The sequence below is a fragment of the Crocodylus siamensis genome, chromosome 3 (genome assembly GCF_052110815.1).
Source record: "Crocodylus siamensis isolate JL-2025a chromosome 3, ASM5211081v1, whole genome shotgun sequence".
Lineage (NCBI taxonomy): Eukaryota > Metazoa > Chordata > Crocodylia > Crocodylidae > Crocodylus > Crocodylus siamensis.
The window spans coordinates 131,152,986-131,171,008 of NC_143397.1; the positions used below are offsets into that span (position 1 = coordinate 131,152,986).

General features: G+C 44.2%; 1 protein-coding gene across 1 annotated transcript in view; it reads right to left on the reverse strand.

The window, feature by feature from the left end:
* Window positions 1–16,978, reverse strand: part of ADTRP (androgen dependent TFPI regulating protein) — a 47,622-nt gene extending 30,644 nt beyond the window's left edge. Inside the window, exons 1-3 of the mRNA XM_090037277.1 lie at window positions 16,826–16,978; window positions 9,176–9,310; window positions 7,494–7,595 (exon numbers count right to left, since the gene is read on the reverse strand). Of these exons, the coding sequence (XP_089893403.1) occupies window positions 7,494–7,595; window positions 9,176–9,310; window positions 16,826–16,978 (390 nt within the window). The remainder of the gene's footprint in view (window positions 1–7,493; window positions 7,596–9,175; window positions 9,311–16,825) is intronic.
* Between the last annotated feature and the right edge of the window lie 1,045 nt (window positions 16,979–18,023).

Here is an 18,023-nt window from a genome sequence, read left to right on the forward strand (position 1 = left end):
TGGGGAGTTGGGAGCAGCCCCTGCCCAAGCTGCAGCCCGCTGGGAAGGGCCTGGCCCCTGCAGTACAGCCCCAGCTGACCCCTCCACCTTCACTCAGCAGTGTCACCCGGCTCAGCCCCAGCTCTGGCGAGGCAGGCAGATGATGGGGCCATGCTGGCCAGCTCTAGTCACACTCCCTCCCCTGTCACGGGAGTGGGGAGGCAGGGTGGGAAGAATGGATGGCAGGCTGCTCCGCCCTGGTCATGGACCTGTGCTGCCAGTGGGACAGGGGATGGAGGGGGAGATTGAATCCCCCTTCCTCTCCCTATTTGCTTCAGCTTGCATGGGGGGGCCCTGACAGGGGCTACTACACCCTGGCCAGGCAGACCCCAACTATGGTCCCCTGGTGGGAGAGGGGAGGAAGGGAAGGGGGAATAAGCTCGCTTCCTGCTCCCTTTGTGTTAGGGAGCCATGCCTGCCGATGTCTGGCCACGTCCTGCTCTTCCTTTGGCTAGCGAGCAGAGGGGCGAGGCCAGCTGTGCTGTCTGAAACAGGCAGCCCAGCCCAGCCCAGCCCAGCCCAGAGATGAAAAGCATGCTGGTTTAAGTGATTATAAATTGGTTTAAACCTGTAACAGAACAGTAGTTCAGTGCACATAAACTAGTTTCCAAATGGCTAAAACTGGTTTGAGATAAATCTGACTGAATGTAGTATCAGACTTAACTGATTTGCGTCAAACCGGTTTATGGAATTTCTGTCCGAGACCTCTTTCTGGTTTATGTTAAACCGGAGTCCCCCAGCATCCCAGCATGCTTTTCAGCTCTGGGCAGGGCTGGGCTGGGCTCTCTGCTTGAGACAGCAGGGGTGGCCTTGCCCCTCTGCTCTCTAGCCAGGGTGGGGGCATGGCCAGACACCAGTTGGCACGGCCCCCTAACACAAAGCGGGCAGGCAGGGGGTTTATTTCTCACTCCCTCCCCTCGCCTACTGGGGGACTGCCTGGCCTGAGCCCCAGGTCATCCCCTCCCCTTTTGCACCACTACAGCAGCAGGGGTAGGTGCATGGCCAGGTGTCAACTGGCACGGTCTTGCCATCCACCTGCCTCACCTGGGGCTGGGGCTGGGGCTGGGGCAGAGGAGCTGAGTTGGGTCGGCCCATAGGCACTACTGAGGGTTGGTGTGGAGGGGCCAGCAGGGGCTGGGCTGTGGGAGCCAGGGCCCTTCCCAGCCAGCTGGGGCTGTGGGAGCTGGATTGCTCCCCATGCCCAGGCTGGGCCAGGCTATCGTGGAGCTGCAGCTGGCTGGGAAGGGCTCTGCCCCCATGGCCCAGCCATCCCAGTTTGCTCCTGGCTCTCTGCACCCAGGCCAGGCCAGACTCTGTGTGATGCTGATTCTGTGGCTCTCTGACAGCCTAGCCTGGTCCAGCCTGGGTGCAGGGAGCTGGGAGCAAACTAGGCTGGGCTGGCCCATAGGAGTGAAGCCCTTCCCAGCCAGCTGTGGCTCTGTGACAGCCCAGCACAGCACAGCACAGCACACGCAGGTGGAGGTAATGCTGCTGCAGCTGCAGGTGGGTGCCTTGGCAGCCATACTGGCAACATGGAGCATGCCCGTGGCTGCCTGGGCTGGTTCAGAGGCGCCAGTGGACCCAGAGCCTGGCAGCCACCCCCTGTGGTGGCTTGTGTTCCTGCAGCTGCCTCTGCTGTGCCCTCTGCAGGGTGCTTGCTCTTCACAAGCACCATGTACGGGGTGCATCAGTGGTGGCTGTGGGCACACGAGCCCCCATGGTGGGCGGCTGCCAGGCTCCGGGCCCACTGATGCCTCCAAGCCAGCCCGGGCAGCTGTAGGTACATCCCGTGTGGCCAGTCCAGCTGCTAAAGTACCCACCTGCAGCTGCAGTGATATTGGCTCTGTACTGCTGCCCAGTCAGCCACTGACCAGGTGCGCTGGGCCAGGCTGCCATGGACTTGCAGCCGGCTGGGAAACGCCCTGCCCCAACAGCCCAGCCTGGCCTGGTTTGCTCCCAGCTCCCCACACCCAGGCTGTGCCTGCATGGTGCTTGTGTGGTGCTGCCTCAGAGGCTGGGCCAGGCTGTCATGGAGGGCTCACCCCCTCTTCCCCCACCATAGGGATGGGGAGGGATGCCCTGTGCAGCGCTGCCTTGAGCTCAGGGCTGGAGGGTCAAGGCACTGGGCCCCACTGTGGGGAAAAAACTGTGTTTCTGGCTCCCCATGCCCAGGCTGGGCTGGCCAATCAGGGAACTGCTGCACCAGGCTATCCTTCTCCCCCCATTTCCTCCCCCACCATGGGCTGGTGGGGGCAGGGCTGGCCTGCCTCTACTCTTACTGTTCAGTGCCAGCTGTTGGCTGGGGTCTGGCTATGCTCCTTGCCCCCTGTCCAAAAGCCTAGCAAGGGCTGCTTCTCCTCTCCCACTCCAGGCACAGCAGGGCTGGCGTCCCTGAAGGCCAGCATGGGGGTTTAAACTTCTCCCCAGTTAGGTCTCCTGCCGGGGCCTGGCCATGCCCCCACCTCCCCAGCTCAGCTTCCCTCCGCCATTGCAGAGGGGAAGGTAGGGCTCACTCTAGCACCCCCTGGCTTCTAGCCTGGGCCACTGCAGGCATGTGCCTGCATTTCTGGAATCAAAAGTGAATGTCTATTTGCTTGCAAATCGGTTCAATCTATGCAGGTTAGATTAACCTGCAAAGATTGAATCAATTCAGGCTTGGGCTTTTTGAATGTCTGTACTTAGCCTAAAGGTTTAGTTTGTGAATCCTTCAATACAAACTATCTCTTACTATGGATTCCTAAAGTGCCAGGCATAATGTAGTTTGGCTAGTTGTAAAAGCTTATCGGTACTACCATCTATATATCCTAAAGCTAGGAGAGGAGATGATTAAACTGAAAACTACCTGTCATTTACAGAAGTAAAATGCACCTAGTAAACTTGGAAAAGACCATACTTTTGCAACCTAGAAGGAGGAGAAAAACTGTTTTCCCAAGGAGTTGTCATGAATGCAGCTCAATGCACAGCTACATATTTAATTTATTCTCTTACACATTAATTTGTTTTGGTGATCTCTTATGACTAGGGTGACCATATAATTTTACAGAAATCCAGGACCCTGCTCAACCCCCATCCCCAAAGTCCCAGGCAGGTGGGCAGGGGCACAAGGCACAGTTCAGTGGGGCGGTGGAGCCTGCCTGGTGCACCATGCCACTCCGCCTCTCCACCAGATTGTGCCCAGCACCCCTGCAATTCCAGGACTTTTGTTTCAGTTTTCACCAACTGCCCGGGACCATCTTACAAAATCTAGGACTGTCCCTGCCAAACTGGGGCATATGGTCACACTACTTATGACCCCCCATTATCTTGTTTGTTTTATGTAATAGTCGGTGCTGTCAGCCCCTTAGAAATCTAATGTTCTTCTCAATTGCCAGTTAAATAAATAATGCATGCCTATGGTCCAGTCTAAACTCTATGCAGCTGATAATGGCTTTTTGGAAAGTGTCAAGATATACTTTGAAAGTAGATGACCAAGGAAGAAATAAACAATTTCAGGTTAAAGATTTAGCCAAAATGACATTTATTCTTCCACCCAAAAACTCTGGTTTAGTAACATTAAAGCAGTTTTGACTAGGATTATGACTTAGGCAGTAGTCTACCTCCATAGATGTGTAAGCTTGTTGTAGAGGTAGGCAGATGGGGAAGTTGAGGCACAAAATGACTTCCACAAAACTCTGGAGAGCCAAGAGTAGAAAGCATCCTGGTGTCTGAGACTATCTACCTCTAAATGCTAATTGGGGATCCTAAATCCAAATCTTTATTTTTACAACTAAAATTTCCTTTGTGAGGCTTTGAAAACCCTGGCAAAAGCGTAATTCCTGTAGGGCCTGCCTAGCTGAAAGGAGCTGTTTGAGTATCAAAACAGTATCTTGGTGTCTGCATGTTCTAATTACTAAAAAAAGAAAAAAAGAAAATCATAACTGTCCCCTCTTCTTTGGTAATTGTCCCACTCAGAGACTAAGTTCACAGGAAAAACAGCTGAAGGCTTCAGTCAGACATTCTGTTGCTGATTACACAAAATGACAACACCCCGAGGAACCAGAAGCAATGGGAGGGGGCACCTTGATTGGCACAGTGAAGATTTAAAGCTAAGTTGCCAACTCAGGAAGCTTCATATTCCCAAGGCATCTTGTATGTGTTTCTTCCAGACAAACTGTTTAGTTAGCTAACAGTTTGACTTCCCTGTGTACAGTTAGACCCAGACAGTCCCTAATTTATATAATTAAGACTATTCACACTGTAAATGTCACCAACAAGCCCACAACCCCCACCAGCACACAAAACCAACAGCTTTTTGCCATGGCCAGCCAGATATTATCACATTACAGTTGGTATGAAACTTCTCTAACCTGAGAACTGTGAAGAAGAATGTTATTCAAATGGGGAGGAAATCTGCAGTCTTTTTCCTGGCAATTGACTTTTAGGGTAGGTGCAGATGTTACACTGCCATGACCATAAGGTTCAGCCATGTGCAGACCTTATACTTAGGTTGATCTAAGTGCCAATGTGGGAGGTGCATTTGGGGAGGTTAGATTGGGAGGTTGGGGGTGGGGAATGGTCAGCCTTAATTAGCTGAGAGGTGCAGTAAGTTAGATCGGGCACAGGTTAGCCAAGCCTACCGAACATTTGTACAGATTCTGAGCGCAGCCCTGGGACTGGGAAATCCCATCTGCTCACCCCAGCCCCGGGCCTCTACTTTTCCTATCCCCTGCCCTCACCCTGACCAGGCTATTTTTAAGTCCCTGGCCTGCCACTCCTGAACAGATACCCCTCCCTGCAGACTTAGCCTCTCCCACCCCACACCACCCCATCATAACTGAGTTGCACTGAAATCCCAGGGCAGCTCCCAGTACCAACAAACGTGCACTCTGTAGCTAAGTGGCTTATGGTAAGATGCATGATTGTAAATCAGGTGCTGGGAATATCTGCATGTGGCCCACCAAACATGTGTGCACCGTTTTGGAGACCAGCACCGGACTGCAGTTTTCTTATTCCCACCGTACCCTCACGTTTAGTCCTCTGATTCCTCCCTCCACCCCAGGACAAAGCACCCCAACCCACTAGCCCCACCTGCTAGTCCCACCCACCTCTCCCCCCATCCTGACTTGCTGGGATTGTGTTCCTAGAACGGCTCCTGGCACTGGTCAACATGTGCAGAAGTGGGACCTGGTCTACAATAAAGCTACTTAAAACAAGTGTGTGATTGTTGATCGGGTCCCAGGAATGTCTGCATGTGGCTTTAAAGTGCTGTCACCTGACTCCCCTAGCAATGACAGTGGATATCTCAGATCAGAAGAAAGAAATGTTTTGGTCAGTATTTAAAGCCTAAAAACGTTATATACATGCTGACAGGACATAGAATGATTAAATATTTTCCTTCAGTGACACTGCTTTGTTTTGCTTTTGGCTCTTATTTCACCAGTAGCAGACATTTTACATCCTACATTTACTGGAAGGAAACCTTCCCCCACCCACTCACCCCACACACTGAAGGATGTAATAGCAGTATTAATCATTTATGCAATGCTAAAAGCTGAGCATGGCCATTCACAGTAGGCTGAAGGTATGACCTTTGTCTTACAAATGTCCCAGGACACTATAAAACTAAATGTGTCTGATATATACAGACTACTGTTATAGTCTGTTGCTGAGAAGTTGGTCAGTCACAGTGATGTAAGTGGAATATGCTTCCTGAAATATGAGCATCTTCTAAAGTGGCTGTTCATAATGTTGTTGTTTGACAGTAAGCATTCCTTGCGAAATGCTGATTCAGCAAACCCAGCAACTGTTTGCAGGAAAGGGCCAGTTGAAACATGTGTCTCATTTCAAAATAATTCTGAAAAAAAGTTTTGCGAGCAGCAATGAATTCTGCAGGTGATTATCTTTTATTGGACCAACTGGATAGTTGGGATAAAGTCAGACAAGCTTTCATATGCATAGCATTCTTCACCAGGAAAAAGGTTAGGAAATTTTGGAACCATCGTATTTTCCACTTTGAAAGTAGTCAGCAATGTTTATGAGGGTGGGAGTGGAGAGAGTTCCTTTTTTATTTTTTTAAATTAAAGTTAGTTTATGGCAAGAAGACAGAAGAAATGTTAATGAGTAAATCTTAGACATTTCTGCAGAAGTTTTTTTTCCCATTTCTTGTACTGGTGTCTCATTCTGTCAAGGCCATAAACAAGGGAGTTCCACTGGCAGATTTTCAGCAGTGCACTGGGATTCCCCTCCCCCCCCCAAAAAGACTGTAGCACTGATGTAAATATTAAACTAGACCTGTTGCTGATCCAGAATCTTGAAATTGAGACCAATGCAATGTTGTGGAGAAAAGGAATCCTTTTTTTCCCTGTAGATGAGGTTAACTTGTTTTTAATGATGATTGTTTGCATCTGCTCAGAGGTTTGGAATGTTAGAAGCAGCCCCGGTGGGATGGATTAGTGGTCGGAGAGCAGGTGATACGGTCAGAAGTACGCGCTGACTGTTATCTGTCATGTTTATGACATGGAGATCACTAGTGCGTACGTGGTTTATATGTGCGTCCTGCAGATGTACGTGTTTCTGTAAAGATACATGTGCATAAAGCAGCTGCTTAAAAAATGTAACAAGTGTTCTCAGTCAGAAATTCTGTGATTTTTTTTTCCCCTGTTGCTTCAAAAGCACTGCAGTATGTTACAAAATATTGAGCTGGAAAAATGTTAAGAAACTGAATTCTTGAGAGAACAAGGCTGAGACTTCTGTATGATTATTTCATACTTTTTGGCTCCTCTGATTTCCATCTAGCATTGAACCTCTCCCCTTCCTCCCCCTTCCTCCTCAGCCCCAGGAGGCTACCATGACCTTACTACCCACCCACGGTTTCCATGTTACTGTCAGCATCCTTACACTTGACTGATGAGAAGTATGTGATTATTCAACACATCATGAAAACAGCTAGGGCAATTGAAGGAGAAATCTGGAATATATTTATAGAAATCTGTAAACAGTCATTTCAATTCAGTTATTCAATGCCGTGCACACATTAGCTTATTAGCTGTTGAGCTGTCAGATATTCTTTGGTTTTTTCACCTCTTTTAAAAATTACCAGGCACCAGCTGTATTCTCCACCATTTTGTATTTCATAACATTCTGTTTACAGAACAATTTCTGTCTTGACTGCAGTAATGGAGAAAAGTGTGTGTGTGTGTGTGTTTGTTTTTGTTTTTTGTTTTTATGCTTACACCTTTTCATTGACTTAAGAGGTTTGACAAGTAATGATTCACTGACATTCCCTCCAGGCTAACAGGCATCTTTAGCCAATTTTAGCTAATGCATCCATATAATTCAACATGGACTTTAAATAGCAACACACATGCACACAAGAAGAAAGGTGTGAAACCCTTTTGGAAAGACAAATAATGCAGCAGTGGAACATTCATTGCAAAGTCTGTCTGTTTTATGCAATAGTCAGGTTTTGCACTCACCACTGCATGATTTAACCACATTGGTATGATCCCATCGAGGCTCTTGGGGTAAACCAGCTCTCTGTTGTAAGTATACAACGTCCAGAAGGATATAAACACAAACTGGAACAGAAGAACACTTGGTTTTGCTTGTTTTTCAGAAGAAATGGAAAAATAGCTCATATGTGAAAAATGTGAGACTGTCAGTTAGAATAGATTAGCAGGGGCCAACCTTTTTGGCAGGTGTGCCACAAATTAAGCCCTGTACCCTCCATGAGTGCCATTCCGATCCCCTTCCTCTGTCTAATCTGCTGTTTTGTTTTCTGCTCCCTGCATGATCTGCTGCTGCTCTTTCTGCCCCCTGCCTTATCCGCCATGGTGCTGCCTGTCCCCTGTGTGGTCAGCTATGTGCCACACACAGAGGCTGCCCATACCATTTGTGGCACACGTGCTTTAGGCTGGCCACCCCTGGCATAACTGCTACAAAACTGTAAGCAAGAGGACTTGCCACAAGACAGTCTGCTTTGGCATCTATATAAGAAACCCTTCCTTTAAGGTATAACCTGCTAACTCCGGAATTTCCCAGGAATACATAACTATAATATTTTGCCTGTGGAGTTTTGTCTGATCTCAAATCTCTAGGCTATTAAGCTAAGCAACTTACTCTGCTCCATACAAGTTAAAAGGAGATACGAGCAAGACAGGTGGATCATTTAAATCTTGCCCTGTCTTTAAAGTCCAAAAAATTCATTCCTAAGCTGCTGCTACACAAGGAAGCTGCATCTTGGGCATCCCATCAATATGGTAGGATTTACAATAGGAGGATTTACTGGGGACACAAACTGCAATATCAGCTAACAATACCTGAAAGCTCATTTGTGCTTTCTTGGTTTGCATTTAGGTTTGAATACAAGCTGTCCATATTGTGGAACCATGGGCACGAAAGGTTGGGGAAGTGGTTGCCAATTCTGAGCACGTGTTTATTTATAACCTACATGTATACTTGTGTGCAGCCCCTTTGTGCCAATAAACCCAGAAAGTATGGAAGATGTGATGGCAGTGTGGTAAGGTGCCAGTACTCAAGAGACTGGCTAGTAACTGAGAAGCTCAGCAATGTTCCAGTGCCGCAGTCACAGGAGTGGTCTCTGAGCTCAGCTGTGATAGGGTCAGGTTCTGCACCCATCACTCAAGCTATGTAGTACTTACTCTTGTGAGCATGTCATTGATTACAATCTGGCCTATAATATGCAGAATCTTTTGGTAGACTAACTGACTGAATGTGAGCAAACAATCCAGAATGGATCTGCTGTAAGTTGTTATAAAATAATGTCATTTAACGCTGATTCTCTTCTACATTTTAGGTTAATTTGCCAGATGGGGAAGGGAATGTGAAGATTTGATGTCTTTTAAGGTCCTTCCCATGCTCTTAAGGCCTGCACTGCCCTTTAGAAAAGAATGCTTCAGTATAAAATGTCAACGGCTCTGTAGGAAATAAGAGTAATACAATGCCTGTGCCTGACTCTCTGAATGTGATGGATCTGTTTTGACATTGTCCAGGTTGTGGAAGGGACTTGTGGACTGGCATGTCTGAACATTGTCGGTATTCAACCATCAGCGTGGCTCATACGGATTCATTTATCTGTTTCGTGTGCATGTGTGAGTGTGTGCATGCACAATTATGATTATATACATTAGTTACTTACTGTGGCCACAGGGAAAGCCCCAACACTGAAGAGAAGGTCTCTGCAGGAAATTACGTACTTAACAGTTCGCAGTTTCTTAATTAGCCTCAGCACATCAGCCAGGAAGGAGACCCCATAGAAAATAGCCTGAAAAACCTAAATTAATTACAGCTAATGAGGGAATCTTCATCCAGTTTTAATTAGCATGTTCTTCAGTGAACTCAATTCTTGCTCTTCAGGGAGCTGTTTTGTTGGTGAACTACAAGTCAGCACGAGGGAAATAGCTTTTGGCTAAATCTTCCTTGCTAACTGAAATTGATTAAATAAAGTAGTTCAGGGGAGAATTTTAACAATGTCTCAGTTAATGGACTGTGGAGGAAAGTGTGATAGGATTCAGACTGGGAGTGGAAGAAGGACACATTGGAAGATACCTCAACATCACAGTGGAGTGATGGAAGAAGGCGACACTGCAAATAGCCAGATTTGTTTCCTGCATAGCCACATTGCAAGGCTTCTCACAGGGGTGAGACAACCTGGTACATCTTGGGTGAGGGCACTTGTTAGAATTCATCTCAGGGCTGTAGCCAGTTCAAAGCACCCTGAAGAAAAAGGCTGTTAAGGCAGCGAGGGCACTATGAAAAGAGCTGTTCTGCTTTGAACCTGTTTCTGTGGAATTCAGGAGGATGAAGGAGCAAGTGTTCGCTAACTTGGTACAACCCTTTTTTGTGTGAGGACTCAGTGGCTGAATTGCTTGTGGCAAATAATGTAATTAATGATTTTTTTTCTTTTTGGAATACGCAATTCATCTAATCAGTTATTTGCAGAATGTTCTCAAATCATATAGTTGATTAAAAACAACAGCATTTGTGAATACTCTTACACAGGTCATCAAATAATTGCATTTCTAAAATAACTTTTCTCATCATTTAGTCACCTCTGCTAGTGTTCCCTGGTGCACCATACTAATTCGGATATGCCAGAGAATACAGACTGAGCCTGTCAGAAGCTTTCTGCCCTTTGTCTGCTAGCTTGTATTCACTATTCAGTCAGAATGCAACTCTCTTAAGGTACCGGGGGGGGGAGGTACTATTGGGGGGGTACCGTTTTAAGACGAGTTTGTCCCCATGTGATGCTGGGAAATTTAGTGTTTTGCACATGCTGAACCAGCTGGCACAGTTGAAATGGAAAGATATTGTATAACTTTCAGAATGACTTCTTTTGCCATGATCTGTCTGAAATAGCTATTTATTTAGAGTTGTGTGTGAGAGATGGCTAAGGTTAGACTAGTTACTTCAGACTGTTCACAGGAAATCTTGGGGCTGGTGTTTGGGAGGGGACAGAATTAGGATAGTACTTTAGTGTTAGAAAACGCTACATTATCAAAAAAACTGAGTAAGAAAGGAGGATAGGACATCAGCTCAGTCAACTTCCACTTTTGCTTTTGAGAAAACTCTGGAGACTGAAAATCAGAGATGAAGAATAGATATATTAGACTCTCAATACCTTTGTACTTCGTGGCATGAAAACATGTTAGATGTTATTGAATACACCCTTGCAACGCTCCGAGGAGGTAGGGAATAATTGTTGTTCTTATTTTATAGCTCATGTGTGACTCAGTTTCCTTAAAATGCTTTATTCAGGGTCACACCAAGTACATGGCAGATATAGAAATGGAACCCAAACCAGCTGACACCTGGCACGTTCACTCAGTTACCAAATTATCCTGATTCCCAAAGAGGGCAAGAGGGTTATCAATACCGTTTTCATTAAAAATTAACATCCCTACCATTACACAGAAGGTAGTTTTCAAGTTTAGGATGCTCAAAAAATTATTTCAATGTGTTAAGTCTTTCCCCATAGGTTTTAAGGTCTATCTTATAGAAGTTGAGCACTTTAAATAAGAGCCAGAAGCTATTTCACTTAATCAGAAACTGTCAATCCTCTGGATCATGGTCTATGCATAAGAGGTCTAGTCAGGTGCCTGATAAATCCACTTGTACAGTGACTTTCACACTGAGACCTTCAATCTATATGCCTAGGCAAGAGTATGGAGGAGTGAAGTCTCCCCAAGCCCCGCTTTAGGCCACTGAGACAGAATCCAAAGACCTGTTAGGTGTCTAATAGAAGTGTCTTCTGGGAGTGCCCCCAGAGGTTGCTCTTGGGGGTGTTTGTGTGTTAGGATCTAGAGAGTGCTGGGAGCACCCTCCCCCTCTCAGGTTCAGCTTGGGAATATGTGGAGCAGATGCAGGTTGGCAGGGGCTTATTTTTGATGCTTTCTTGGCAGTGGCACCACACCAGTGTAGACATCCCTTGAGTGCAGTCTTATTTTAGGGAGCTTATGTCCCTGAAAAATCATTTAAACATCTGTTTTTGTAGTTGCCCTTTTATCTTAGCCCGAGCTCATTGAAGTTAGCCTTTCTGAAGTCTAGCACTTCTGCCCTACTAGTTATCTTTTCCCCACCTTTTGCCAGCCAGTGAATTCTAACAATTGGTGGTTGCTTTTCCCTAGGTTACCCTGTATCTCCAGATCACCCACCAGGTCATCATCCCCTGTAGCATGCACTAAGTCCAGTAAGGCATTTCCCCTAGTGGGACCATATACCTCCTGTGTTAGATGAAAGTCATGTATGCTGGTTAGGAACCTACATGAATGGGCAGATCTAGCTGATTGCTCCTCAGAGCAAATGTCAGGGTAGTTTAGGTCACTATGACAACCATGTCCCTTGAGTGTACTGCCTCTGAGAGCTGCCTTGAGAATTCGAAGTCTAGCTCATCTCTTCTGGTGTGGCAGTCTGTAAAAGACCCCCACTACAAGTCCCTTTCACCCCGATCCCCTTGTTTTCTGACCCACAGTACCTCAATTTGCCCCTCTTCCAATCCCATCTTAACTATTGAAGATATGTATTCTGCCTAGCATAGAGAGCAATGCCCACCCCCCCACACACACACCCTTTCCCTACTCTATCTCATCTATACAGCCTATAGCCCTCAATGCCTACTGCCCAATTGTGGGTAGGGTCCCACCAGACTTCTGTTAACCCAACCAGGTTGAAGTCTTTGTTTGCAAGCAGGAGTGTGAGTTCCTCCTGCTTGTTCCTCCTGCTTGTTCTCCATGCTCAGTTAAGCATTTGCTTGCTGGTTTGGGGCCATTTGTCAAGGCTCTAAAAAAGAGTGAGCCTTTTTTAGAGCCTTGAACAAGAGCTTTTGCCCTTTTAGCCTGTGGTAGTTACAGTCTACACAGTCAGCTACAGCAAGCAATCAAGTATTTTCTCTTTACTTTAAAAAGAATGTGAAGTGGTTGGATGAGGCTGGTGAAAGACTGGTGATGCATGATGACTAATCACTTATAAAGCATCTTATAGGCATTCCCCATGTGAGAGGGCCATGGTTCCCAGAGGATGAGACTATTATTATCTCTTCGATGATGAGCTCTGCATTAATCATGAGACAGGGATATACTTTGTGTGCCCCCCTCCACCTTTTTCAAAATCAATTAAAACAAACATTTGGATGGAAAAGAAGCAGATGGTCCCAAAACATCCAAATTCTCAGTCTAGTAATTTTCCCTGTCATTCACAGGAGATAACAATAATATCTTCCATATGGAAAGAGTATGTGTGTGTGTACATAAGCATATCCATATGTCTGTCTAGTCGTCTCCTGTCCCCCCCACCCCTCCATGAACTTCATCTAAGGATCCCATATTTGAGACATACAAAACTTTGCCCTTGGCTCTTGACCCTTATATTTAATTTAGTACTTGGTGTGAAGCCAAAGTACCTCTATTGAATTAATTGTCTTTGTATTCGTGTTCTTTAAAATTGAATTTGGTCTGCCTGCTGTAGCTTTTTCTTTTAAGTTAGGAATGGAAATAACCAGTTACGGTCGTTAATGACATCATTGGAAGTGGCTTAAGAGAGATAGAGTTATGCTAGGAATAAATGTGCATGATCTGTTTACAAGTTGGGAGAGCCATTGTAGGTTTTAGAAAGCCAACAGCTACCACACTTAGAATTCTGGTAGTGTTGCTCATCTTGGATGGTTCTTGCCTGTGCATTAAAGGCCCTCACAAGGTCCACCCTTGCTTAAATCAGCTGAACCTTATTTTGAAGGGTTAAGCAGAACTTTATTGGTTTACTGGGTTGAATTTTACCCCTTCGGTAGAGTACAGGAGTGGCATCCTGCTATCACAGATACCCTGGGGACTGCACCTCTGGGGCATGGCTATCCAAACACCTGGCAAAAGGAGTTTCCATTGGGTACAATCTCCCCAAATTGCGGGGGGGAGGGCGGTAAAATGGGGTAAAACCTACTTTAAACTGGAAAATGGAATGCACCTAGGCTAATTACTGAGTCCTCCCTGCTGTTTCTAAAGCAATCACACATGTACCTTGACTTTCAATTCCAGATGTGAGCCTTCAGAAACTGTGGGACATTCATAAATTGGTCAACACACCCGGTAATTGTAGATCTAAAAGATCCCACAAAGTATTCTTCCAAGAATGGAATTAAGACTGGACATATTCTGAAAACTAATGATTAGCCCTGAGAGAAGGAGGAACCATTGACTAGGTCTTCTAAACATACCCTACTGCTTTCTATAGCCATATTTAGTGCTATAATAAGTGTTTTAGAAATTCTTATAAACTAGCAGGGAAGACCTGTTTTGTATTTTTTAACTTGTCTGGCCAGATAGACCAGATGAAAAATAAAGCATCAGTGGGAAAGACAATTTGCATCTTTTGACTGGACGTATTTCCATTTATTTCTGCCTATAGTTCATTTTCAAAGGCAGCATTTGGCCAACTGAATATACTTACTTCCCAGATTGAGAATCATAAAAAAGACAGCTTTTTCTTTAAGGTGGTATAAATCGAATGTCTCTGACTGTTAGGTGGGATGATCAAAATTTTAGTACATTTGTATATATTCAAACCACAACATTTTGAAAAATGTGCAATATGTATTGGATTGATTTTAGACAAATAGAATTTGGAATATTTAGGATGGTCAAAGTAATTTCAATAATGAAGTATTAAAGTGTACTAAACAACTGGGAGGGATACAAATGTATTTTCAGATGTTTAGTGATGTTCTTAATGGAATAACCTATCTTTATATGGAAAGCAACTTTTACCTAATATTATGTGCAATAAATGGAATCTCTCTTCTTGGAAACTTTCAAAAACAGGTTAGATGGAGCCTTGGCTGGGGTGGTTTACTTAGGGCTGGTCCTGCCTTGAGCAGCGTGTTGAAGTAGATGACCTGGGGAGGTCCATTCAGCCCTACTTTTTATTAACTGATTCAGGCCTCTGTATATTTTTGTACTGCACAGAAATCCATTCCTTCCTTTTTTGTGTCCTTGTGACAAGGTATTTAGCAGAATTTACAGATTTGTATACAAAATATGCTTGATCTATTTGATCTATGCATTCAGTAATTGATGAATGAAAACCTGTGATCCTAAGCATGCTTATGGCTTTTTTCTCCCATTCAACTCTACCTCCTTGGGGAGGTTCTGGCTGCAAATAACAGGAACTAGATGGATGAGAACTAACATGAGAGCAGGAGATTCCTTCTTGTGCAGATCACACAGGAAGAATAAAAGTGGAGTACTTGCGAAAAGGAGAGCAAATGCATACTTCAAGATAGAGCTGCAAGTGAACTGGAATTTCTGTCATGTGAAAAATTCACATCTTAATATCCTTAATTCTGAATTGGCAAAGGATATTGAAAATATGAAATTTCCCATAGACCGGATTTTCAAAAAACTGATATCTTTGAGAAACACAAAAAGGGAATTTTAAATAACTCTAGGCCAGTCAGCTGAACAGTCAATGAGCCAGATAGCTGCTGGAAAACAGCAAGGTAGGCAAGCTGGCTAGATAATTAGCCTGATTTCTGCAGAACATTCCAAAGGAATCCATACGTTCTCCTGCAATGTGTTTCCATTAAAATAGTGTTTTCCAATGAAAAATTCTTTGATTGAGCTTGGGCAATCTTTGAACTTTATTTTTTGACCTTCAGGGACTATAATTCCCACTCTCTCTTAAGCCTTTTTTGTTTTAAAATGGTACAGAATTTGATCCTTGGCAATTATGTGTTGTCAGTTGTGTCCAAGCTCTGTCGAGCTTGCTTTCATTAACTATTTTTGAATAAAATACATAAAAAGAGCCAAATGTGTGCAATGCATATCCCCGAGCCCTCCCAAATTCTGCCCCATGTTTTGCAAGTATGGGAGGGTCATCCCATGACACGACTGTGTGACTCTGATCGAACTTGGATGGAATTTTACAAGAGGATGAGGTGGGTCCAACTTTAATTTTCTTCAAGGTACTGGTAGCAGTACTTATTTCTATTATGGTAGTCCCCAAAGACTCCAGTTAGGGCCAGGGCCCATTGAATTCAATGTTGTACAGGCATAGAAGAGGCAATCCTTGCCCTGAAGGGCTTGCAGTTTAAGGACTGTTTTCACAGCATGCCACAAAACTCCATTATGCAGTGGCCCAACTGCTTAAAGAAAGGCAAAGCATAGGCAGGACCAGGACCACTGCTATGCAAATTCTGTATGCCATTTACTGCAACACTGACAAGATGAAAGGACTGAGGATGCATTTCCTGCTTTCCTTAAAGCAAGCCAGCATGCTGGCAGTGACTGTGCTACCAAACCAATAGTTCTGTTCGAATCCCCTTCATAAGTCTCCTCATCTTCTCCTGGAGACCTCCCACACCCACTATCTTCTCACAGCCTAACTCCTCGTACTGAGAACTAACATTGTTCTCTAAACAGCAAGTCTTCTGTTTCATTTTGAGTAGTAAGGTGTGCAATGTTAGTATTACTGTGCGATACTGAAGTATATTATTGTCAGTATTTCACAGTGGAATTCTAGGAAACCTAGAAAACAACTGGTAGAACTTAAAAAACATGCAATGACATGGCGCTTATCCCTAGATTTTTTTTTTAATTCCTAAACTATTTTTTAATTAAGTACATGCTCTGAAACCTAGTTTTCTCACTGGATTTTGCATAATCTTTCTTTATTTTGTAGTAGATACAATCCAACCTAGTTGTAAATAGGTACCTGCTCAGTTGGGCCGGGGAGTCAAAGGCAACCAGACATGATGCCAAACACATTGCTCTTCTATGTGCCGTTGGCTAGAGAAAACACAGGACTGTCACCTCAGTAGTCTGATGAGCTTCAAGACTAGAGTAAGTGGACTTTTACTACCACTCCCCTTTTTGATAATTCTGTTCACATATGGTGAAAGACTATAAGAAGCTCTGCTAGTATGCTGCTGAAATTGGGCATATTTGGGGATTTCTTGGGCCTAATTGGTAATCATCCCATCCCCCTGGATAACATTCACCAAAATTCTGCGTCCTTAATATATACATTCTGTTTTATCTTTCTTACAACTAACTTCTCTCTCTGTCTCAATGATCAGGCAATTCCAACAGTACATAAAGCTTAGAAATGTTGCAATTTATCACATAATCTTTATGCATAAGCTTGCAAATAATCTTATAGCATGAACATGGATACCTATTAGGTTCCTTTGGGATATAAACCATTAAAGAAAGCAGCAAATACACCAGCTGTATATGTCTTTAGGCACAGATGGCAGACAGACAAATAGACATATTGGTACCACTGTACACTACGTGCTTACCAGATTGAGGACTGTCAAATATTTCCATTGCGCACCATAAAGGAACACTTCAGATGGCCGGTCTTCTGCTCTTATGAGCAAGATTGAGTAGCTTAAAAACATATACCAAAGCAAAGCAAAGCAGTGGTACACAGCAAGAGTAGATGTTTTCATGGTTCAGCTGAGAACAAGTGAGATTCAGACCCTAAAAACAGTTTTTCTTTTGCTGTTCAGTAGCCATGCATAGGAATGAAGTAGAGTTGCAATTAGAGGAAAGTTAGTGCACTTTATTCACATTAAGTGACTATTGCAACACTGGGTGGACTTTGCTTCTTTTTCTTCTTTTTTTTTGTCGCTTTATAAGCTTGGGGGAGAGCAGGAAATAGGCTTATTCCCTTTCTTAATTGTCTTGCTCAAGATTATTGAAGATTAGTTGCAGTTATGTAAATTTTTGGTGGGTTTGCAAACAGCGAGGAAGCTGTTACAGACTTTATACAGATGAATGTCGTGCCTTGTTTGGACAATTTTTAAAAGTACAAAAAAAGGATTGTCTTTTTCCTACATATTGCTTTTGCCGTGACCATAAACCTGTTTTGGAGATCTTTGCACAAAGAAGAATAATGGGATAATAATGGATTTTAAGGGGGAGAGAAACAGCTTTGTTAATATGCTACAAGTGGGATGAAAAATGATGAACTGGTATGTGAATATTACAGTATTTTTTCAAACCAAAGAACCCTAGGCCCTGACAGTTCAGTAGAAAAAAGTGTTCCTTAAGTAAGTTTAGTCAGTCCACGTTACTTGAAACGATAGCTAGAATGGTCATAACAAGTCTGACAAAGTTCAAGCCATTTAAAATGTTTGTGATAGGAAGGGGCAAAGGCTGTAGGTAACATAACATGAGCAATATCTTAACTGAGATTCTTGTTCGATGCTGCTTTATTTAATCACGTTCACCTTCAGATAATGACTCTTGTTGTCTGACATTACAGCATGGGAAACACTGAGGTGAGGAGGGAAGGAAAAGATGACACAGAAAATGGGGGAGTGGGTTGAAATATCCAATTAAACTTGTGTTTGAAAAAAATTCTCATGAAAATTGCTTTGCTCTCACCCTCCCGCTATTTCTGAGCAACTGTAACTGCTACTACAAAAAAACATACAGAGCCTTTAAGTGGATCTGTGTGTGTGTACACCAGTACTTAAATTCAAGTCAAGG